The sequence below is a fragment of the Mustelus asterias genome, chromosome 2 (assembly GCF_964213995.1).
Source record: "Mustelus asterias chromosome 2, sMusAst1.hap1.1, whole genome shotgun sequence".
NCBI lineage: Eukaryota > Metazoa > Chordata > Chondrichthyes > Carcharhiniformes > Triakidae > Mustelus > Mustelus asterias.
In genome coordinates, this window is record NC_135802.1 from 8,076,947 (window position 1) to 8,100,691 (window position 23,745).

At 44.5% G+C, this 23,745-nt stretch overlaps 1 protein-coding gene across 1 annotated transcript in view; it reads right to left on the bottom strand.

The window, feature by feature from the left end:
• recql4 (RecQ helicase-like 4) overlaps positions 1-23,745 on the bottom strand; it is a 67,974-nt gene that overhangs the window by 39,407 nt on the left and 4,822 nt on the right. The window contains exons 3-14 of the mRNA XM_078230626.1: positions 22,082-22,115; positions 19,915-20,039; positions 18,077-18,223; positions 15,551-16,737; positions 14,761-14,863; positions 13,189-13,318; positions 11,383-11,514; positions 10,243-10,395; positions 6,951-7,043; positions 4,345-4,481; positions 2,828-2,911; positions 1,801-1,989 (exon numbers count right to left, since the gene is read on the bottom strand). Of these exons, the coding sequence (XP_078086752.1) occupies positions 1,801-1,989; positions 2,828-2,911; positions 4,345-4,481; positions 6,951-7,043; positions 10,243-10,395; positions 11,383-11,514; positions 13,189-13,318; positions 14,761-14,863; positions 15,551-16,737; positions 18,077-18,223; positions 19,915-20,039; positions 22,082-22,115 (2,514 nt within the window). The remainder of the gene's footprint in view (positions 1-1,800; positions 1,990-2,827; positions 2,912-4,344; positions 4,482-6,950; positions 7,044-10,242; positions 10,396-11,382; positions 11,515-13,188; positions 13,319-14,760; positions 14,864-15,550; positions 16,738-18,076; positions 18,224-19,914; positions 20,040-22,081; positions 22,116-23,745) is intronic.

Here is a 23,745-nt window from a genome sequence, read left to right on the forward strand (position 1 = left end):
CTTAAATGTGCCATCTCAGGCAACATCCTGGTGAATCTCCTCTGCAGTGCAATCACATCCATATTCACAAGTTAAACTGAATGTGTTAATCCACTGGTGGAAGACCTGAAATAATTTAATCAACTTGCTAACGAACTGACATCAGCAGGCAATATTCTTCAGTGAGTGACTTTAGCATACTTCATTTTTTTCATACTCATAACTTTCTCGCACATCTTGAAGGTTACTTCTGCCCAGTGACAGGATCCAGCTCCACGGGCACTGCCCAGTGACAGGATCCAGCTCCACAGGCACTGCCCGGTGACAGGATCCAGCTCCACAGGCACTGCCCAGTGACAGGATCCAGCTCCACAGGCACTGCCCGGTGACAGGATCCAGCTCCACGGGCACTGCCCAGTGACAGGATCCAGCTCCACAGGCACTGCCCGGTGACAGGATCCAGCTCCACAGGCACTGCCCGGTGACAGGATCCAGCTCCACAGGCACTGCCCAGTGACAGGATCCAGCTCCACAGGCACTGCCCGGTGACAGGGTCCAGCTCCACAGGCACTGCCCGGTGACAGGATCCAGCTCCACAGGCACTGCCCGGTGACAGGGTCCAGCTCCACAGGCACTGCCCAGTGACAGGATCCAGTTCCACAGGCACTGCCCAGTGACAGGATCCAGCTCCACGGGCACTGCCCAGTGACAGGATCCAGCTCCACAGGCACTGCCCGGTGACAGGATCCAGCTCCACAGGCACTGCCCGGTGACAGGATCCAGCTCCACAGGCACTGCCCGGTGACAGGGTCCAGCTCCACAGGCACTGCCCAGTGACAGGATCCAGTTCCACAGGCACTGCCCAGTGACAGGATCCAGTTCCACAGGCACTGCCCGGTGACAGGATCCAGCTCCACAGGCACTGCCCGGTGACAGGATCCGGCTCCACAGGCACTGCCCGGTGACAGGATCCAGCTCCACAGGCACTGCCCATCCTCCAATTAAGTGAGCAGAGGAAATGGTTTCTCTTTATCTGTATGATCAAGTCCTTTATCACATTAAAAATCTTGATCAGATTACCCATCCAAACTCAAGGGTATGCAGTCATGCTTAATCCAATCTGCTTTCCTAATTTAACCAATTAATCCATGGTATGTAGTCTACCAGAGGCTAAAATAATCCAGTGATAAAAACAGGAATTGATAGAAATATTCTGCAGGTCAATCAGAATCTGTGAAGATAAAAGTGTGAATGCTTCGGATCAATGAGATTTCATCAGAACTCCTAAAGGTCATACACCTGCAACAGTAACAGCAGCTCAATTCTGTATTGCAATCCCATTGAGATAATGGGCACCATTCGTTAGGTGTTTGGATTACTTATCGTACAAGAGAGTTGGCGATGTGGAGTTGCTGGAGTGTATCATTCCGAAAATTGCCAGGTTCAATTTGGGTTTGTGTCATGCTGGCCCATTGCAACATCAGGGAGGCAGTCAGGAGCTCATTACGGGCAGGACTGGCTGAGAATCATCCAGAGTTTCTGCTACTTATCAGTAGCTAGTGAGTCCTTCAGGGAAATGCATCAGGGTGAAAATTGGGTAGGCCAAGAATGTAACGTTCATCAATTAACACTCGCACAGTTATGGTCCAACTGGACCAGGACAAGGGTCTCCACTCCACATTTTCTGGGGGGGGTGGCAGGAAACTGAAAAAATAATTAGATATTAAATTTGAAATCTGATTATTTCCCTCAAGCGGATTCTGATCAGAGCTGCACTGCATCAGTCTGTAACACCATCACTGAGCTGTCCCTCTCCCTTACCTTGCACAGACGGAGGTAGCACGGTCTGAAGTTGTGAGACCATTCAGAGACGCAGTGTGCCTCATCGATACAAGCAAAAGCCACTGGGGGAAGCTCACGTGCAGGTGGGAGGCAGCTCATTCCAGCCCGGCCACCACCTACCAGCGCCTCTGGGGAGAGCAACAGCACATGGACCTTACCCTCTTTTACCTGTGGATTCAAAGGGGAACACATGAATTGGAGGAAATCCAAAATGACTTGCAGTTCAATTTAAAAACGATTCTCACTGCCATTCAGTTTGTGTTAATTTATTTAATGTCTCTGAAGATGCTTTTCGTGCTCCAAGTGTGGACTTCCGCATTGTATCACCCCGTGTCAACACCGAGCACTCAGGAAACGTAAAGCCTCCTCTACATGGCAGCAATCCACTCGTACAGCTCTACACCACTAACCATCTATTGTGAAAGCTTCCTCATGTTGCTGCTGTGCATCCTGTGGATTGCTACCCCAATCAGTGCGACTGATTCGTCCAAAATGTTTTCTAACTTCTTGCGTGTTAAGAGTTGCACTCATCCAGATAAATTCCCAGAGTATTCCAGCATACTCTATCTATACTTGTGTCTCAAGTGGCACAGTAAGTGGTTTAGCACTGCTGCCTCTCAGTATCAGGGACCCAGGTTCAATTCAGGCCTCGGGTCACTGTCTGTACGGAGTCTGCACATTCTCCCCGTGTCTGCATGGGTTTCCTCCAGGTGCTCCAGTTTCCTCCCACAGTTCAAAAATGTGAGGGTTAGGTTGATTGGCCATGCTAAATTGCCCCTTTGTGTCAGGGGACTAGGATTGTAACTATATGGGGTTACGGGGATGGGACCTGGATGGGATTGTTACCGGTGCAGGCTCGATGGGTCAAGTGGCCTCCTTCGGCACTGTAGATTCTACGAGAGCTCTTTCAAAAAGCCAGGGCAGGCACAATGAACTGAAAGGCTTCCTTCTGTGTGGCATCTTTCTATATACAGCTCAAAGAACATTCATGAAAACACCACCTAACCTTTGCAATAGCTGCTTCTCTCTGTGCCTTGGTCATACTGGAATGGATACAAACAGCCTTCAGTTTGGCAGGAAGTCCCGACACCTGTGGGAAATGTAAAAAATAAAGATGCAAAGTCAAGTGATTTCTCGACAATAACTGATACCTGGGTACAACTATAAAGGGGTGCAGGAGCAGAGGGACCTGGGGCAGGGCAGATGTGCACAGATCATTGAAGATGACAGGACAGGATGAGTGTATGGTCAACAAAGCTTATGGCATCCTGGGCTTTATAAGGGCATAGAATACAAAAGCAACAGCATCAACAGCAACAGCAAAAGCATGTTAAACCTTTCTAAAACACTAATGAGGCTCAAACAGAGCATTGAGTCTAATTCAGGACAGTACGTGAAGACATTGGAGAGAGTGTAGAAAAGATTCAAGAGAATGGTTTGAGGGACGAGGAACTTCAGGAACTTGGACTAAGCTGGGAGAAGAGAAGGTCGAGAGGCAATTTAATGAAAATATTCAAAATCTAGGTACACCCACAGTGGTGTTAGGGCGGGAGTTCCAGGATTTTGACCCAGTGACGGTGAAGGAATGGTGATATATTTCCACGTCAGGACAGTGGGTGAGTAACTTGAAGGTGAGCTGCTCCAAGTGGTGGTGTTCCCAGGTATATGCTGCTCTAATCCTTCTAGATGATAAAGCTCACAGGTTTGGAAAGCGCTGTCGAAGGAGCCTCGGTGAGTTGCTGCGTTGCATCTTGTAGATGGAACACACTGCTGCCACTGTACAGCAATGGTGCAGGGAGTGAATGGTTAAGGAGTTGGATGGGGTGCCGATAAAGTGGGTTTCTTGATGATGGTGAGCTTCGAGTGTTGTTGGAGCTGCGCTCATCCAGGCAAGTGGCGGGTATTCCATTACACGCTCGACTCCTGTCTTGTCGATGTTGGGCAGGCTTTGGGGAGTCAGGAGCTGACTGGTGCATCACAGAACTCCTAGTCTCTGATCTGTTTTTGTAGTCACAATATTTATACAGCTGGTCCAGTTCATGGTCAATGGTAACCTCTAGGATGTTGATGGCAGGGATTCAGTGATGTAGTTATTGTTGTAATGTAGTAAACGTGGCAGCCAATTTGTGTTCAGCAAGATCCCACAAACAGCAATGTGGCAAATGACCAGACTTTTCACTCCTGGTAACAGAGTTCTGACAGACGCTGCCCGATCTGCTGAGTACTTACCGTTTATATTTCAGATTTCCAGCATTTGCAGCACTTTGTATCGACTTAGTAATTTTAATTCAGGGATAAATGATGGCACCAACGCCTCACACAGAATGCTAACAGTTTAAATCTATGATTGGGAAGCAATTGAAAGGGGATTCCTTCATTGTGTCTATTTAACAGGATTGCACAGAACCGGAGTCTCGCCTGATTCTCTTTATTAAGAGGTGCTGTGTTTTTTCTAGATTTGAGAATGTGACCCTCTGCTTGAAAACTAACAGGAACTGGAAAATCAGAAACTGGAAACTTCACCTGGTCATCCATCAACGAGACAAGGGGTGAAATCACCAAGGTGATGCACTTTGACCTCTTGGCATACAGGTACGCAGGTAACTGGTAGCAAAATGATTTCCCCATTCCTGTAGAGAGCACGACCAGAGTAGAAAGCCCTAGTTTGGGGAAGAGAACAGAACAGACACCGTGAGAGAAGATCAGGAACCTCTGGAAATATATTCAACAATGACTTTGACGTTTAATTAATTGCTCAAGTTGAGGTTGCTTTATACTTGCTGAAGCAGGGCAGATGATGCATTTTAAATTGCAAAGTATTCATGAAAACAGGAATCAAGGACAGATTACGATCTTTGCACTGATGAACTCACTCTCTCCTTCCTTTCCACCTATTGCAGCTTCACATTCTGAGCCTAAACCTTTGCTGCCTCTGCTTACAGAACTTTCGCGGCCAGTGGGGGTTGGCAGGCAGTGTCAACAATTACAGCGTAAGCAGACTCCCAGTTCAGTGTTCTTTTAAAACTTCCATGGGCAGGGAATTATGTTCACAGCCTTCATTCCCATTCAGCCCATCTCAAAGAGAAATTCCAGCCACCCCAAAACAGTTCCACATCCTGCCCCTCTCCAACCCTCCGTATCCACAGCATCATTCCATAACCCTGTATCCTAGCAACTCTCTCCAGCATCATTCCATAACCCTGTATCCTAGCAACCCTCTCCCCATCATTCCATAACCCTGTATCCTAGCAACCCTCTCCCCATCATTCCATAACCCTGCATCCTAGCAACCCTCTCCAGCATCATTCCATAACCCTGTATCCTAGCAACCCTCTCCCCATCATTCCATAACCCTGTATCCTAGCAACCCTCTCCCCATCATTCCATAACCCTGCATCCTAGCAACCCTCTCCAGCATCATTCCATAACCCTGTATCCTAGCAACCCTCTCCCCAGCATCATTCCATAACCCTGTATCCTAGCAACTCTCTCCAGCATCATTCCATAACCCTGTATCCTAGCAACCCTCTCACCAGCATCATTCCATAACCCTGTATCCTAGCAACCCTCTCCAGCATCATTCCATAACCCTGTATCCTAGCAACTCTCTCCAGCATCATTCCATAACCCTGTATCCTAGCAACCCTCTCACCAGCATCATTCCATAACCCTGCATCCTAGCAACCCTCTCCAGCATCATTCCATAACCCGAACTCAAGCACCCTCATGGTGGTTGCACTGTGCTGATGGCTAAACCCTAATCAATAGTCCTGAGCTCACTAATCACAGATTTCCATTCCTAATTACCCACTGATCCCAACAAACCTATTACTTCCAAATGCTTGAGACATGTTTTTCCTGGTTCCCACTTTGCCCCTTCCCTGTATGCACTCAGCCATCTCCAAGCTTCCAGCACTCTATCACCGTACCAATTCTCCCAAATCCCAATACTCTCTGACCTTGCAACCTCCCTCCCATTCTCTATTCAGAGACTCAGGGATTCTTTTCCGATTCTCTAGCACTGGCCGTAACTTCCCACCAGGCACTGGCCCATCTCCCACATTCTCCACATGTCTAATGTGGTGTAACCAGCTCCAAAGGGAGGTGGTGAAAATAAAACCTCTGTTGTTTTAATGTGAAGCCACGAGTAAGACCTCCTCCTTTCCTGCTCCACAGCAAAACTGCAGGATGCTGCTGGCTGTACTCACCCATCTCCTGTTCACCTCTCCTCCTCATCCACCCTGCCACACTGCGGACCTACCCAAAGGGCTGCTGCTAGCCCAGAGTAGTATCAGGATGTCTAATTGACCTCCACTGCTACCAAATAGATGAGATCTGAGGGGGAATTCTGATCAGAGCACAGGTCTCTCTTTGGGAGCAGAGATTGATTCCAACACCCATTCAAAGGAACAGCACTTCCCCCAATTCACCAACCAGCCCTAACACCCTGCTCCCCCCGGTATCACACACTTAGAAAAAAGCAAGGCCTGAAATGGAAATCAAGGTAAACAATCATCAATTTCATAACATTACACAACAAAAACAATTTTATTATTTCAATGATAATCACTGCAAACACCAGCAGAATTTATTCATCACAGATATGAGAAATTAAACAAAAACACAATCTGAAAATCAAACAGTTACAGTTTGCAAAACCCTAAGCATATCCCTGGAGCCAGGAGTAACCCTCCCAAATGGCACCAACATCTCAACACTGATGTGATTACACAGTATAAACGTTCGCCTGATATTAAGGGAGAGTTGACAGTACCCACCATAAAGGCAACGTAAGCAAAGTGTAAAGTGTACAAGTAATTTCAATCAAATTAGGGTTGAACAGGGGAGGATTTAATTAAAGTATTCAAAACTATATCGAGCAGATAGAGACAAACAGATTTAAAATAATTGTCAAAAGAAATAAAGGAGGAGATGTTATTTTACAGAAGTTCAAGTATACTGCCTGAAAGGATCTGGAAATAGATTCAGTACAAATTACAAAAGGGAATTAGCTCCTTCTCTGCAGCATGGGATGAAGTAATTAAGGAAATTGGATAGGGTCACACCTCCTATTACTACGAGTTGCACTGCACCGTGGTCTCAGCTGAACTGTTCTTTCCCTCACATACCTGATAAAATCCTCATCACAGTTAGTTCCTGTCCCGGTCTGAATGAACGGTACCCGAGCTCTGACAGGCCTTCATGGACCTCTGCTGGAGTAGCTGACAGAGAGAGAAAAAAATACAGTTAATAAAATGAAATGCAATCCAAGCGTTTGCTTCCATGTCATCCATAGCTTAGTTACCACTGTCAGAAAGTTGAACGGTCAAGCTCCACTCCAGAAACAGGAGCACAGAAATCCAGGCCAACTCACCCAGCACAGTCGGAGTGCTGCACTGTGGTTGGGATTACAGTATTTCAGATGAGACATTAAACTGAGGCATCGTATGTTCTCACAAGTTGATACACAAGAACCTGTGCACTATTCAAGGTAGTGCATGCGACTTATCACTGGGACCCTGGATAATATTTCATCCCTCAATCTATATCACAAATTAACAGATTTTCTGATCATTGTCACACTGCTGTTCGTGTGACTGTGTGTTTAAGTTGGCTGCTACATTTCTTACATTATAGCAGCGATAACTCTTTGGGACATCCTGAAAGATGCTATAGAAATTAGAAATGCCAAGCGTGGCACCAATGAGCCCCAGCAAAAACTGGAGTCAATGGAAATGATGGGGAAAAACTCCCAACTGGTTGGAATCATACCTGGCAAAGATGGTTGTGGTTGTTGGACTCAATCATCTCAGCTCCAGCACCTCACTGCAGGAGTTCCTCGGGGTAGTGTCCTAGACTCAACCAACTTCAGTTGTTTCATCAACGACCTTCCTTACATCATAAGGTCGCCAATGTTCAGCACCACACACAACTCCTCAGATACTGAAGCAGCCCATTTTCAAATGCAGCAAGACCTGGATAATATCCAGGCTGGGCGGACAAGTGGCAAGTAACATTTGCACCACACAAGTGGCAGGCAATAACCATCTGCAACATGAGAGAATCCAACTATGTCCCCTTGACATTCAATGGCATTACCATCACTGAATCCCTAATTATCAACATCCCAGGGGTTACCATTGACCAGAAGATGAACTGAACTAGCCATATAAATACTGTGGCTACCAGAATAGGTCAAAGGCTGAGAATCCTTCAGCAAGTAACTCACCTCCTGACTCCCCTAAGCCTGTCTACCATCTAAAGGGCACAAGTGTGACAGAATACTCTCCATTTGCCTGGATGAGTGCAGCTCCAAGTGCACTTAAGCTCAACACCATCCAAGACAAAACAGCCCACTTGACTGACACTCCCATTCACTCCCTCCACCACCACCACTGACACACAGTATCAGCAGTGTACACTATCTATAAGATGCAATGCAGCAACTCACCAAACCTCCTTTGACAGTACTTTCCAAACCTGCAACCTCTACCACCTGGAAGGACAAGAACAGCAGATGCATGGGAACAGCACCACTTCAAGACCATCCTGACTTGGAAATATATCGCCCGCCATTCCTTCATTGTCACTGGGTCAAAATCCAAGAAATCCCTTCCTAACAGCACTGTAGCTGCACCTACACCTCAAGGACTGCAGCGGTTTAAGTGGACAGCTCACCACCATCTTCTCAAGGGCAACTGAGAATGGGCAACGCATGCCGAGCCAGTGATGTCCACATTCCATGAAAGAATATTAAAAATGTCTCACACCAGCCTGACTTGGAACTATATCATCATTCTTTCACTGTCACGCAGTCAAATCCTAGAACTCCTTCCCTAAAATCAGGTTGGGTGTACCTATACCACATGGATTGTATTCTCAAAGGCAATTAGAGCCAGAACATAGATAGATGCTGGCCTTGCCAGCAATGCCCATAAGCAAATATTTATATATTTTTCCATGAATAAGAGCCTTGTTGTACATGAGGCATTATTTATTCTGTTCTGTGGCTTGGTGTGAACGAGTGCCCACTGGTGGAGATCTTGACTAAGAGAAAAAGGCTAAGTGCACTTCATCTTGAACTATTTCTCATTGTTTTGATCCCTAATACTTGTTCAGCAATTTTGATTTTTCAAATCAAGTTTTTTTAGCATAAAAATGTTCACTCAAGTTGTCACGAAGTTAACTGAATGTTCTCAGATATAAAGAATGGGATTTAATATTTTTGCTTCAAATGCTTTTTTCCACAAGATGATTAAAAACAATGTGTACATTAAACTGTTCAGAGGAAAGAACAGACTGGGAATCAACAGGCATTATCCAGGTCGCCTGTTTCTAATGCTGAGTAAACTAACAGAAAACAGCTGGTATTGTGCGCAATCTGATCTTAACAGAGCTGGAAATGTTTCACAATGCAGCATTCATTTACAAGAAAATAATTAGAGAAGATAACAGGTCAAGGGAAGTAGAGTGTCCTTGTTCATGAGTCACTAAAAGCTAGAGTGCAGCTGCAGCAAGCAATTAGGTCTTCATCGCAAGGGGGTTCGAGTACAAGAGCAAGAGGTCTTGCCGCACTTGTCCAGAGTCTTGGTGAGACTGGATGATTGTGTGCAGTTTTGTTCTCCTTATCCAAGGAAGGATATATTGTCATAGAGGAAGTGCAATGGATGTTCAGATCACCAGACTAATCCCTGCAATACTGGAATTGTCTGATCACCAGACTAATCCCGGTGATGGAGGGATTGTCTGATTGAGGGAACCCTACTGAACAGTGGAGGCTGGGTCATCGAATAAATTCAAAGCTGAATTAGACAGACGTTTGGTCAACAAGGGAGTCATGGGGAACAGGCTAGAAAATGGAGTTGAGGGCATAATCACATCAGCCACGATCTCACTGACTGGCACAGCAGCCTCGAGTGTCGAATGGCCTCCTCCTCCTCTTGTTATCTGAAAATACATATAATCCTTCTTGTTAATACAAGCTTCATATGCACTTTCTGGTGAGGGAAGCTGACACAGACAGGAGTGGAGAGGGTTTACTGAAACTCTGTTAGATGTCACTTATAAAATTCTAACAGGACTAGACAGGGAGGATGTTCCCAATGGTGGGGGAGTCCAGAACCAGGGGTCACATTCTGAGGATTCGGGGTAGACCATTGAGGACGGAGGTGAGGAGACATTTCTTCACCCAAAGAGTGGTGAGCCTGTGGAATTCATTACTACAGGAAGTAGTTGATGCCAAAACATTGAATGTATTCAAGAGGCAGCTGGATATAGCACTTGGGGTGAATGGGATCAAAGGTTATGGGGAGAAAGCAGGATTAGGCTATTGAATTGAATGATCAGCCATGAATGGCGGAGCAGGCTCGAAGGGCCAAATGGCCTCCTCCTGCTCCTATCTTCTATGTTTCTATGCCATACCTATGACCTTTCCATCCTCTCCAAGCCTGTACAGAGGTTCCACAGGTGGTGGGGCTGTTGGCTGCTCAAATGTGGGGCGAACAGTGTTCAGTAGGACTTCAGCAGCAGGCATTGGTTCAACCGGATCCCCTGCATTACCTGGAACTGAGATACCTGCAGTAAACATGGGATAGCCAAGAACATTCTCCTGGTTATAGACAGAACAAAAAATTAAAAAACATTACATTTCTGGATCACTGACTAAGGATCAACTTCACAGTCAGCAGCCTTAAATAGTAATTATAAACATAAAAAAACAGGGTCAAGTTTAACTGCGTCTGTCTGGCAGGAGATTGGCTCACAGTTTACACCCATCCAGTTGGCCTTGTGGTATTATCGCTAAACTATTAATCCAGAAACTCAGCGAATGTTCTGGGGAAATTTGAATTCAATATTTTTTTAAAATCTGGAATTAAGGGGGGAAAGAAATCTGCCGTCCTTACCCAGTCTGACCTACATGTGACTCCAGAGCCACAGCAATGTGGTTGACTCTCAACTGCCCTTGGGCAACTAGGGGTGGGTAATAAATGCTGGGCAACCAGTGACACCCATGTCCCACGAATGAATAAAAAAACGTTTTCCTTTCCAATATCATAATACAAGAACATTGGGGTAAATTACAACTAACGCACAGCCTAAGTTACAGGCGCAGAGGAGAAACAGGCCCAAACATGGGCAAACTGGTATTGTGGGGAACTGAGACACTTCCATAGTGCTGCTGTGAATAGTTCCATAGTACTCTCTGCTGGCAAAAATCCCACGTCCTTTCAGGGGAGTCAGTCCATCCATGGACCTTGGAGAATATTACTAAGGTTTACCCTGGCCTTTCCACATGCAGATGTCACTCCGATCACAGCATGTCTTATTTTGGTCCAAACTGCAAGTGGCCAATTAGGTGAATTAACGATGGACTTTTTAGATGTGTTATCACAGAATTAGAATCACAGACAGGCTATTTGGCCCATCTTCAGGAGTCCTTTCCCCCAATCCATATACAAAATGCAATGTTAGAATGCTTTTCAAAAACATTCTTTTGCTCTAACCACTTCCTTTACAATTGTTTTCATTTAATGTCAGCATTCCCTCATCACACCCTCTTACCCCTCACACTGCCACACATGGACGTCAACCTCGCCACCTCCTCCAGAGTGGGCAATGGAGTAGTGTCGTTATCCGTCATCTCAGATGTTTCCACTTTCTCCTCAGATACTGCTTTAAACCCAGTGTTATGTCCTGAGGGAAGGAATGATAAACAATGTTACAGTGCTGTCACTCAGCCAATGTTGTATCCACATTGCTATTGACCCTTTTATTCCACGAGCTATAACTTCTCTGTCTGTTGTGCAATCTTCTATCAAATGTCTTTTGGAAAGACATGTACACATCAACAGCAGTTCCTCATCAACCCTGTTACCTCTTCGAACATCTCCAGCAAGTTAGTTAACGTGATTTTCCCTCAAGAAACCCAAGTTGGGTCTTCATAATTAACCCACATTTGCGCATAAGATAATTAATTCTGTCCCAAATTATAGTTTCTTGAAGTTTCCCTATCACTGAAGTTGGCCTCCAAGTATAAATCCCCTTTTTGATCTCTAAACGGCCCTACTCCTCCCTTCACCACACGTTTTACTATTTATTTCTGCCTATAGAAGACTTTGGAATTCCCTTTTAAGTTAGTTGCCAGTCTCTTTTCATACACCCTTTTCGCTCCTCTCATTTTGCTTTTATTATTAATCGTCTAGTCGTTAAATAGCCTCCTTACTCTCACCTCCCTATCCCTAATCAACAAAATACATTAAATCCAGGTAAATTTCCATCAAATAAGGTTTACAGATCACATAATATGTCCACTAGGTACAAGCAAGCAATTGGAGATCCGAGATTAAATATTTCTGAACGAGTCACATGGACTCAAAATATTAACTGTTTCTCCCTCCACAGATGCTGCCAGATCTGTTGAGTTTTTCCAGAATTTTCTGTTTTAGCTAATTTGATTTCAGCTTAGGTTTATAGAGTCACCATTTTCCATTGGCTAAGCTTGTGTCTGCTGGAACCACTCTCAACCCATCTCCAACAAGCACAGAAAAACACAGTGCACAGATTGATAGTTAATTCACATTAGGAGGTTCGAACAGGAGGAGTGATAGGTTATTTAGCCCCTTACTCTGCCATTTAAGATGTTCATGGCTGATCAGATTGTGGTCTCAATTCCTTTTTCCTTCCTAGCCCCTATACTCTTTGATTCCCTCGCCAATCAAGTATTTATCTAATTTAGCCTTAAAAATATTCAATGAGCCAGCTTCTGGGGAAGGAGATCCACAGACTCAAGCCTCGAGGGAAAATAAATTTCTCATCTGTCTTAAATGGAAGACCCTTTATTTTTAAATTGTGTTCCCCCAGTTCGAGTTGCACCTGTAAGAGGGAACCTCCTCGCAGCATCCACCCCGTCATCCATCGAACCTGCACTACATCAATCACAGCAATCGACCTTTTGGCAATAACTGGAGATGAAATATTAACCAGCACCTGAATGTAGGGACAATCAATAATGTTTATTCACAGGCGACCTTGATCCAGTAACCTGGTCCCTATTTTAACTGTCCCTATTTGGCAGAAATTGGAGTAAGTGTGTAAAATCATCTCTCTATAAGCTGCTGTTTTGAGCTACCTGGGAAGACTAACCAGAAGGACATGTGCAGACTGGGTCCAATCATGTCATCAGGAGAGCCCAAGTGGGTGTAGGAGAGGCCGTATCAACTCACTCAAACAAAACATCTGCTGCCAGCTTGAGTTCCCACCCGCTGGTGAGGCTACCAACTGTGGCCTCCCTCATCACTGGAAATAATACCAGTTTCTTTTTATGGCCAATCTCAAACAGAAGTATTTTATGGCTCCAGGTACGCTCACCTCGACCCTTGCAGTTCTTGGCCCAATGACCTGTTGCTCCACAGCGGAAACACGTGTCTCCGCTCCTATTAAATCGACCGCCACCACCACCAAAACGTTCGCCTTTCATCTGTAATTTCTGCTTCCAAGCCTTTGGAAATCCACAACATCAGAAAAATGTACATTAGTGAACTATCACAAAACACTACTTGCTTGTCATCTGGCAGAATGCCTCATCACCAGAACTCACAAACAAGCACCAAGACCTGGCTTGGCTGGTGGTGAGAAGGGCACTCCCCGTCAGATCCTTTATGCACGCCCGAGGGCTCAACCTCACCGCATGCTGCCCTCGAAGCGGCTGCGGGGGTGATGAGACGGTCGCACACCTCCTTGTGGAATGTGCCTTTGCAAAGAAGGTCTGGAGTGAGATGCAGTGGTATTTGTCGCGGTTCGTCCCGAGCAGCTCGGTGACACAGGACTCTGTGCTCAACGGGCTGTTTCCGGGAACGCACACCGAGACAAATATCAACTGCTGCTGGAGGGTCATCAACTCGGTGAAGGACGCGCTTTGGTCCGCCCGAAACTTGCTGATCTTCCAGCTGAAAGAATTGTCCTCGACCGAGTGTTGCAGACTGGCACATTCCAAGGTCCAGGACTACGTGCTCAGGGACGCGCTCAAGCTTGGAGCAGCCGCCGCAAAGGCACAATGGGGAAAGGCCACCGTGTAAAGCGTCTCAACCGAGGCAGACCGAGGGCCGGGTAACTGCAGAATACCCTCGGCCTGCGTAACTGTGTGCCAACCTGAAAAATAACGGCACACAGTAAACTCGGATGATGCATGTACATAGTTTTAAGCAATGAAATGTAATGAATGTAATGTTTTTTGTAAATAAGCACTGTACTGTGAGGTAAAAATGATTCATTAAAGTATATTTTTGAAATAAAAAAAAACACTACTTGCTTGGCACTGATACTTTTCTGACAAAACAGATGTTTCTTATTATGTCACCAAGTAATGGCTCCTTCCCCATTGCAGTGATGTGATTGACTAAATCTCAGGTAATATTCACATAACTAAAAGTAGTGTTAATTTTTCCCCCCCGATAGATAACATCACTTATTATTGCAACAAAGTTCTGGCCCATTTTACAAGCTTCTTTCACTAGTTGCAAACCTGTATATGTTACAGTCTGGTAAGGAACATCAAAGATTTGGAACATAATTTCCCCAAAGCGTTGTGAACCTGTGGAATTCCCTGCCCAGTGAAGCAGTTGAGGCTGCCTCGTTGAATGTTTTTAAGGCAAAGATAGATAAATGTTTGAACAGTAAAGGAATTAAGGGTTATGGTGAGCGGGCGGGTAAGTGGAGCTGAGTCCACAAAAAGGTCAGCCATGATCTTATTGAATGGTGGAGCAGGTTCAAGGGGCCAAATGGCCTACTCCTGCTCCTAATTCCTATGTACTTATAATTTGCATTGTTTCTGGATTTCCAGATCAGTAACAAACGTCATCACCTCAAAGTTGCTACTTCAATATTCATCAAACAAAATAACACAATCAGATTCTGCAGCAAAACTCGACTTGTATCCAGTACCTGTTTGCGAAGATATGCTCCTCTTAACACCCCCCCTTTGACATGTGATTTCTTCTTTAGATTGATCCTCACAAAATTTCCATCCTTTTTAGGTGGCGCGATTCTAAAACAGATGAACAAATACAAACCATATCAGAGAAGACTGGTCAAGCAGCCAGTGCCCAATCTGACTACACTGTAAACCTCTCGACCAAACTCCTTTTACTCTAAGCACTAATGACATGTTATTAACTAATGTTTTGGTATCATGTATAAATAATACAAACTGAATGAGTAACGTCTGCACTGATAACTAACCTCTGTTACAAACCTGACACAAAATGCCATTGTTGACACATTGTGAATGCTGGATTCATTATAACCTCCCCCCCTAACCTACTGCTTCAGTCACTTCTGGTGTTGGTTGGTTGCATTAACAAAGTTGACGTTTGAGTCAAGAGTCCTAACCGTGTAATTGATTACGATCTCGAGCGGCTCATGTATTGTGAAAGTAGGAAGATTAAGATTTAAGAAACATAATTCACAAAGCCTACATGAGCAAATTGAAAAAGCATTGAAGAGGCAGCTTGGAAGATCACATTCAAAGAGCATTCTCCATCCTAATACATCATCACATTTCCCCCAACTGGAACAGGACAAGTGGTTCCATCTCAGTGCTTGGCCTAGTAATAGAGATAACAAATCTACAACCAATGTAGGATTTTGTTCTGCTCAATAAAGTTTTTAAATAATTAGAAAGCAAAGCTGAGTACATCTTTCTCACATATCTGGCATCAGTGTTTATACATACCTTACTGCACTGCTCTTTTGAGTCTCTGATCTGAAGCGGTCTTCTTCCACATCTCCATAGAGGTTCTCCCTTGGCACCTCAGGATTTGGTTTTCTCTTGTCTCCGGTTATGGCCAGATTACTTTCATCTCCCACAGTTTTGAAATCAGCTTTGAGCGTTTTCTTCTTCCGTTTCTGATCTGAGGTAGTGCCTGAAGATCTTGTTGCTTTTCTTCGTTTTTTAGCGTTGCCTTCGAGGCCTTCGCAAGCTTCAACACTCTTCGTGTCTGCTGCCGATTTTCTCCGTCTCTTTTTGCTGCTTGCCTTGCTATCTTGTGAACCTTTCCCAGGATTCAGCACTTCAATAAAGTGTTCACCATTGGCCTTTATCCCATTAAACTCTGCTGTGTCACAAGTCTGCTGTGAAGAATCTTGGACATTGGAACTGCTCTCTTCTGAGGTCAATAAATTGGTGTTTAATTGGCACTCCAATCTACTTTTGGTTACATTTTGTATTTTCCCATCCTGGAAACAGTCATTCTCTGATTCTGCAGGCTTTTCAGAATTGGTTACATAACTAGTGGGAACTGATGGCTCTTTATCTCCAGCTTTTAAAGAGCTGTCACTACACAACAGCAGCGTATCATCAGCTGAGGTAGAGGTCCGAGTCACGGAACAAGACATTTTATTGACTGTTGGAAAGGCACCACTTCGGCGCAGAGGCTTCGAGCAGAAAGGTTTGTCATTGGCTTGTAATGTAGAGTCACTGAAAGACACAGTGTTCACTTCAGGTGAAAGTTTCCTACAATCAGCATTTGTCCCAATGGCTAGGGGTGAACTTCTGCCCGAAATGTGCAACTCCACATCTGGTTGTGTTCTGTCCTGGCACCTGTCTAACCAGCCAAGATCAATGGAGGATATTCTTCTTCCCACACTCTGCTGCAATTGTTGTAATTTATTTACAGATCGGGGAGTCCATGCCTGGGCTCGGAGCACCTTTGATGGAGAAAAACCCTTGACAATTGGGTGCAGAAATTCCAGTGGGTCAGCCCCATTGAGAGTGTCTTTGGTTGCAGACAGCCGATCTTCAGAAACTTTGGGGGTGACAGGATTGGTTCCAATAACTTGATCGACTCCCTTATTCTTGAACTCTTTGGATACCCGTGGCTTTCTTGGAGTTAATGACTTACGGAGAGAAATTGGCCTTTCCTTTCAAAAAGAAATGTATACTGTTTGTGGTAGTCTTTTATAAATTCAAGACATTTAAAATCACGCTGTTAAGACTATTAAGTATCTTTTAAAGTAAAACTCACTGGTGTTGCAGCTCCTGTACTCAGCATAGTTAAACATAGAAGTTACAAGGTAGAAACGTTTTTCTTTCATGAGGTCACCCAATTCAAATACAACTTTTCTTCCCTCCCTAACCGCCTGATGTTCCTCCTTTTTAAGCAACTATTTAATTCCCCTTTAAAAGAATTTATGGATTCTGCTTCGGTTTGAGACAAATTCCACATTCCAATCACCCTCCTTGTATAGATGTAACTTTCTCTTTAATTCTTTACTTAGAGGATCTGCTATCAGCCATGCTGCCAGGTACACAGCATCTGTCACCAACCTGTTCGACAGAGAATAATCTGTCCTGGTCCCTCCTCGCTGACGCTACAGTTAACCCATCAATGCCTCTACTTTCTCAGGAGGCTAAAGAAATTTGGCATGTCAGCTACGACTCTCACCAACTTTTACAGATGCACCATAGAAAGCATCCTTTCTGGATATATCACAGCTTGGTATGGCTCCTGCTCTGTCCAAGACCACAAGAAAACTACAAAGGGTTGTGAACGAAGCCCAGTCCATCACTCAAACCAGTCTCCCATCCATTCTCTGTCTACACTTCCCGCTGCCTCGGAAAAGCAGCCAGCATAATCAAGGACCCCACACACCCCGGACCTACTCTCTTCCACCTTCGTCCAGCAGGAAAAAGATAAAGTCTGAAAACAAGTACCAACTGACTTGAGAACAACTTCTTCCCTGCTGCCATCAGACCAGAATGGCCCTATCACGTATTAAGCTGATCTTTCTCTTCACCCTATCGGTAACTTTAAAACTAATAAATAAACTTTATAACTTTAACACTATTCTGCAACCCCATCCTTTCCTTTTTCTCTATGTACTCTATGAACGGTATGCTTTGTCTGTATAGTTCACAAGAAACATTTTTCACTGTATCCCAATATACGTGACAATATCAGTGACTGAAATAGGTACTCTCCTTGGTCAAGCAGGCTGTGGGACATGATGAGATGCCCCCAGTAGCTGCCCAGCAATCCTCAACAGAAGTGTGCAAGTGTAGACATTAACACAAGGCTGGGTTTGGACTTGATGGAAGTAAGCTATTTACTCGAGCTAAATGATGGAAGTAAGCTATTTACTCACGTAATTACCAATAAGGCAAGTCTGGGAGACTGGGACTTCAGAATCATACCCAAACTATAAATCAACACCTTCAAGCTGGGTGGCGATGGAGGGCGAGACCAAGTTTAATACTTGCCTTTCCCGACGTTCCCAGTTTCTCCTTCAATTTCATTCCATAGTACTGGGCCGATGCTTTGAGGGCACTGTGCTCCTTCAACGTGAGCTTCGGAACATTGGTGTTCTGACGATTAAGATGTGATCCCCAAACGTCACATCCAGGGGTCTGGAAACAGAAATCAGCTGATTATATTCTTTTCTAAGCTGGAGTCCCTCTTCAGACACTAATACGACCAATAACCAGTTGCAAAAATATACATCAACAGGCATTGGAAGGCTCAATCAGCCAACCAATCACAGAACATTTTCAGGTTATTACTGTAATACCCAGTTATAAATCATATCTTAACTGGGAACTATTATTAAAATCTGATAGATGCATCAGGTAAAGTGAAGTCACCGTGCAATGGACTAAATCTCATGCTGACTTATTCAATATCCATTTAGTTCTGACCGGTTAGAATTCCCTTACCCTTTGTGCAAAATGCTTTCTGCCTGTATTCTCGAATGGCCTGGCTCCATTTTAAAACTTTTCACAGAACCACAGAATCTCTCAGTGCAGAAAAGGCCCTTCAGCCCATCGAGTCTGCACTGACATGTGAGAAACACCTGAACTCCCACCTAATCCCATTTACCAGCATGTGGCCCATCTCCTCGAAGGTTATGATGTACCAAGTGCTCATCCAAGTACTTTCTACAGGATGTGAGGCAACCCACCTCCACCACCCTCCCAGGCAGCGCATTCCAAACTGTCACCACATTCGGAGTAAAAAAGATTTTCCTCATACCCCCCCCCCCCAAACCTCCTGCCCCTCATCTTGAATCTTGTGACTGACTCTTCAACTAAGGGGAACAGCTGCTCCTCATTCAAACTGTCCATGCCCCTCATAATCTTCAACACCTCGATCAGGTCGCCCCCTCAGTCTTCTCTGCTCCAACGAAAACAACCCAAGCCTATCCAACCTCTCCTCATAACTTAAATGTTCCATCCCAGGCAGCATCCCGGTGAATCTCCTCTGCATCCCCTCCAGTGCAATCACATCTGCAGTACTGTGTGCAGAGACAGTGTCTTATTAAAGGATGTAAACACGTTGGAAAGATTCAAGGAGGTTGACCAAAATAATACCGGGGATTGGCAGTGTCGAGTCAGCAGTAAAGATCAGACAAGCTAGGTTTGTATCTGCTGAAGTTTAAAACAATGAGAGGCAATCTGATTGAAACATACAAGATCCTGAGGGATTGTGACAGGGTCGATGTGGAAAGGATGTTTCCTTGTGAGAGAATCTCGTACTGAGATCACCAATTTAGGACAGAGATTAGGAAAAAAATTTCTGAGCGCCATGAGTTTCTGGAACTCTGCTTCCACCACCTTTTGAGGAAGTGAGTCTTTGAATTTTTTAAGGCAGAGCTGGTTTGATTTTTGATAATCAAGGGGACTAAATGTTAAATGGGTTGCGTCACATCCTTTAAATGTTACCAGGGGTAGGTGTGAATGTGGAATTGAAGTTACACTCAGATCAGCCATGACCTTATTGAATGAAGTGGCCAAACTCCTGCTTCTAATTCAGATGTTCAGATAGACACATAAGCCTAAAATTAGAAATCATAGAAAACTACAATTGTTAGGCACGATCAGCCAGTGCAATAAATGCTGGACTAGCCAGCAACATCCACATCCCACAAATGAATAAAAGATGTCTTGTTCAGATGTCTCAGCCCATGCTGCTACTCTGTCTCCAAGTGACCAGATAGAGTGAAGAGATCTTGATCAGCACTGTAATCAATTCCATTCTAAACAGAGGACAAATTATAGAAAGAGAGCCAGAGAAAACTGACAATTCAGAAATGTAGACTCACCTTCTCCTCCTCTTGGCTCACGTTCAGCAAGGGTTTCCTCCCAGAATCTAAATGTGCACTTTGATTGTTCTCTGCATGATGTCCCTCCCGATTTTGCTTGATAGCTCTGTACTCCCTATACAATTCTGAGAATTCAGAAAGTATTAATTATCAGTCTGCCCTGGGATATAAAAATGGTTTAATCTATTACACAATGGAGTTAGTTTACAACATATTATAATCCAAGCAGACAGGTACCATCTACATAGGATGGAGCAGGCTGGATAGTTCCAGTCACTGACCCATTGTCCAGTTGAGAAAGAGAAACCGGATGTTTAAATCCTCATTAAATGTTCACTACAATTATTAAAAAAGGAACAAATAAGCTAATCTCAAATAATATGAGAAAATGGAGACAAATTTTGCAAGAACCCAAAGTATTGTGTTAGGACTTATTAAAAGACCATCAAGTTGGTGAATGAACTTGTGATATGCATAAGCTACACTCAGCAGGAAATCTGGGGTCAATTTCTTGACCTTGATAGATGCAAGTTCCCTGCAGCAAGAGTGTGAATCCGGACGGCTGTGTTAGCTTCCCAGTGCCAGGGTTCAGGACATTTCCTCCTCCATCCACTCGTATCGCTCTCCCTTCCTCTCTATTCCCAGTATTGAAACCACTATTCGCAGGGTTATCACCCCATGGTTCAACTTCTCCGATATTCTCCTTTGTCAACTTCACTGCTTCTACCATTCAAACTCCAACTCATCTAACCTATCTTCAGCTACACTAAGACCCGCATTCCCTTCACTCCTATCCATGCCGAGCTTTAATGGCTTCCCATTTCGCAGTCAAACTCAAGATCCTTGTTTGAAGCTTCAACTCCTATAATCTCCTCCTTCTCTCCCTCACTGATGTACTCTAGCCCCACGTGAACACCCTTCAGTCCAACTCTGTCTACTTTTCTCTCTCTGCCTCCTGCGCTCCAGCATCATCAGTGGCTCTTTAAAACACTTTAGCTTTCTCTCTGCAATTCTGTCTTTGCCTTACAACCTCCCTCCTAACATAAGAACATAAGAAATAGGAGCAGGAGTAGGCCATCTCGCCCCTCGAGCCTGCCCCGCCATTCAATAAGATCATGGCTGATCTGACATGGATCAGTACCACTTACCCGCCTGATCCCCATAACCCTTAATTCCCTTACCGATCAGGAATCCATCCATCCGCGCTTTAAACATATCAGCGAGGTAGCCTCCACCACTTCAGTGGGCAGAGAATTCCAGAGATTCACCACCCTCTGGGAGAAGAAGTTCCTCCTCAACTCTGTCTTAAACCGACCCCCCTTTATTTTGAGGCTGTGTCCTCTAGTTTTAACTTCCTTACTAAGTGGAAAGAATCTCTCCGCCTCCACCCTATCCAGCCCCCACATTATCTTATAAGTCTCCATAAGATCCCCCCTCATCCTTCTAAACTCCAACGAGTACAAACCCAATCTCCTCAGCCTCTCCTCATAATCCAAACCCCTCATCTCCGGTATCAACCTGGTGAACCTTCTCTGCACTCCCTCCAATGCCAATATATCCTTCCTCATATAAGGGGACCAATACTGCACACAGTATTCCAGCTGCGGCCTCACCAATGCCCTGTACAGGTGCATCAAGACATCCCTGCTTTTATATTCTATCCCCCTCGCAATATAGGCCAACATCCCATTTGCCTTCTTGATCACCTGTTGTACCTGCAGACTGGGCTTTTGCGTCTCATGCACAAGGACCCCCAGGTCCCTTTGCACGGTAGCATGTTTTAATTTGTTTCCATTGAGATAGTAATCCAATTTGTTATTATTTCCTCCAAAGTGTATAAACATCTCCCATCCAATTTTCTCAACTCACTTCCTCGTGACCCAATAACTAGAGAGTCAAGTTTACATTTTTATTGTTCATGTAGCAACACAATGCATTAATAAAGATTTGTGCTTTCAATGACAAAAACTAAGAGGTCAGAATGACCTAGAACTAGAGGAAATCAGAAAAACCTGTAAGGAGAAATGTTGCAAATGTAATTTTCGCTCGATGTGTTGTGTGCATGTTCCCATGTCCCCAGAGTAAAAACGTTTTCAATCATTCTCTCCCCCGCAAAAACAATCCTCTGCAATGAGGAACCAGCATATTCCTTTCGTTCATTACTTACTTTGTGTCTCCTCCGAAGCACTAGCCACATCCACCTGATTGAGGGGAAAATTAATAGTTAGTTTTTCTGTACAGTAGCAACTCATTTCACACACACGACTATAATTTAGAATATTTGATCTCATAGAAACTTATAAAATTCTAACAGTGTTATAGAATGATAGAATCCCTACACTGCCACTTGGCCATCGAGTCTGCACCGACCACAATCCCACCCAGGCCCTATCCCCGTAACCCCACATATTTACCCTGCTAATCCCCCTGACATTAAGGGGCAATTTGGCATGGCCAATCAATCTAACTTACACATCTTTAGACTGTGGGAGGAAACCGGAGCACCTGGAGGAAACCCACAGAGAAACGGGGAGAACATGCAAACTCCACACAGTCACCCGAGGCTGGAATTAAACCCGGGTCCCTGGCGCTGAGGCAGCAGCGCTCATCACTGTGCCACCATGCCGTCCAGGTGTGGTAGACAGGGTAGATTCAGAAAGAATGTTCCCAATGGTGTGGGGACCAGAACTCGGGGTCATAGTTTGAGGATAAGAGCTGAAGTCAGGAGAAATGTCTTCGCCCAGAGGGTGGTGAATGTGTGGAATTCACTATCACAATGTAGTTGACGCCAAAACGTTGTCTGATTTCAAGAAGAAATTAGATACAGCTGTTTGGGGCTAAAAGGATCAGGGATATGAGGGGGGGGGGGGGAATCAGGACATTGAATTCAATGATCAGCCATGATCGAAATGAATGGCAGAGCAAGCTCGAAGAGTCAAATGGCCCCCTCCTGCTTCTACTTTCTATGTTTCTAGGAAGCTATGGTCATGTTAGCCAGATCCATCATTCTGCAATATCATTTATTGCTTTCCCTCTGCACAAACAAGCACCAATCATACTGAGTGCAAGTTTTGAAATATTGTGAATGATCTGTAAAACTATGTCAATTCTCTTAAATACAGTTACTCAATAAATGTACTATGAAAAGTCCTACCTTTTGTCTGGTCATTTTTTCACATGTTGCGAGGATGTGAAAAGTCAAATTCTTTTTGAATGTCCCCAAGGGTTTCATCAGCAGCTGGTTTATTTTGATGGTAGCTTGCCCAGGACCAATGCTTACTGAAGGTTGTGTAGTCTGTGACTACAAGTTAAAGTGCTAAATTGGGGCAAGGCTAATTACGACAATATTAGGCAGGAACTGAAGAATGTAGATTGGGGGCAGATGTTTGAGGGCAAATCAACATTTGGCATGTGGGAGGCTTTCAAGTGCAAGTTGATGGGGATTCAGGACTGGTACATTCCTGTAAGGATGAAGGATAAGTATGGCAAGCTTTGGGAACTTTGGATAACGAGAGATATTGTAAACCTAGTCAAAGAGAAAAAGGAAGCATTTATCAAAACTAAGAGGCTGGGAACACACGAAGCAAGTGTGGAATACAAGAAAAGTAGAAAGAAACTTAAGCAAGGAGTAAGGAGGGCTAAAAGGGGTCATGAAAAAGCATTGGCCAGCAGGATTAAGGAAAATCCCAAGGCTTTTTATGATTGATGAGGGTAGGGCGGTGGATGTTGTGGATTGAGGAAGGATATATTGGCACTGGAGGGAGTGCAGAGAAGGTTCACCAGGTTGATACCGGAGATGAGGGGTTTGGATTATGAGGAGAGGCTGAGGAG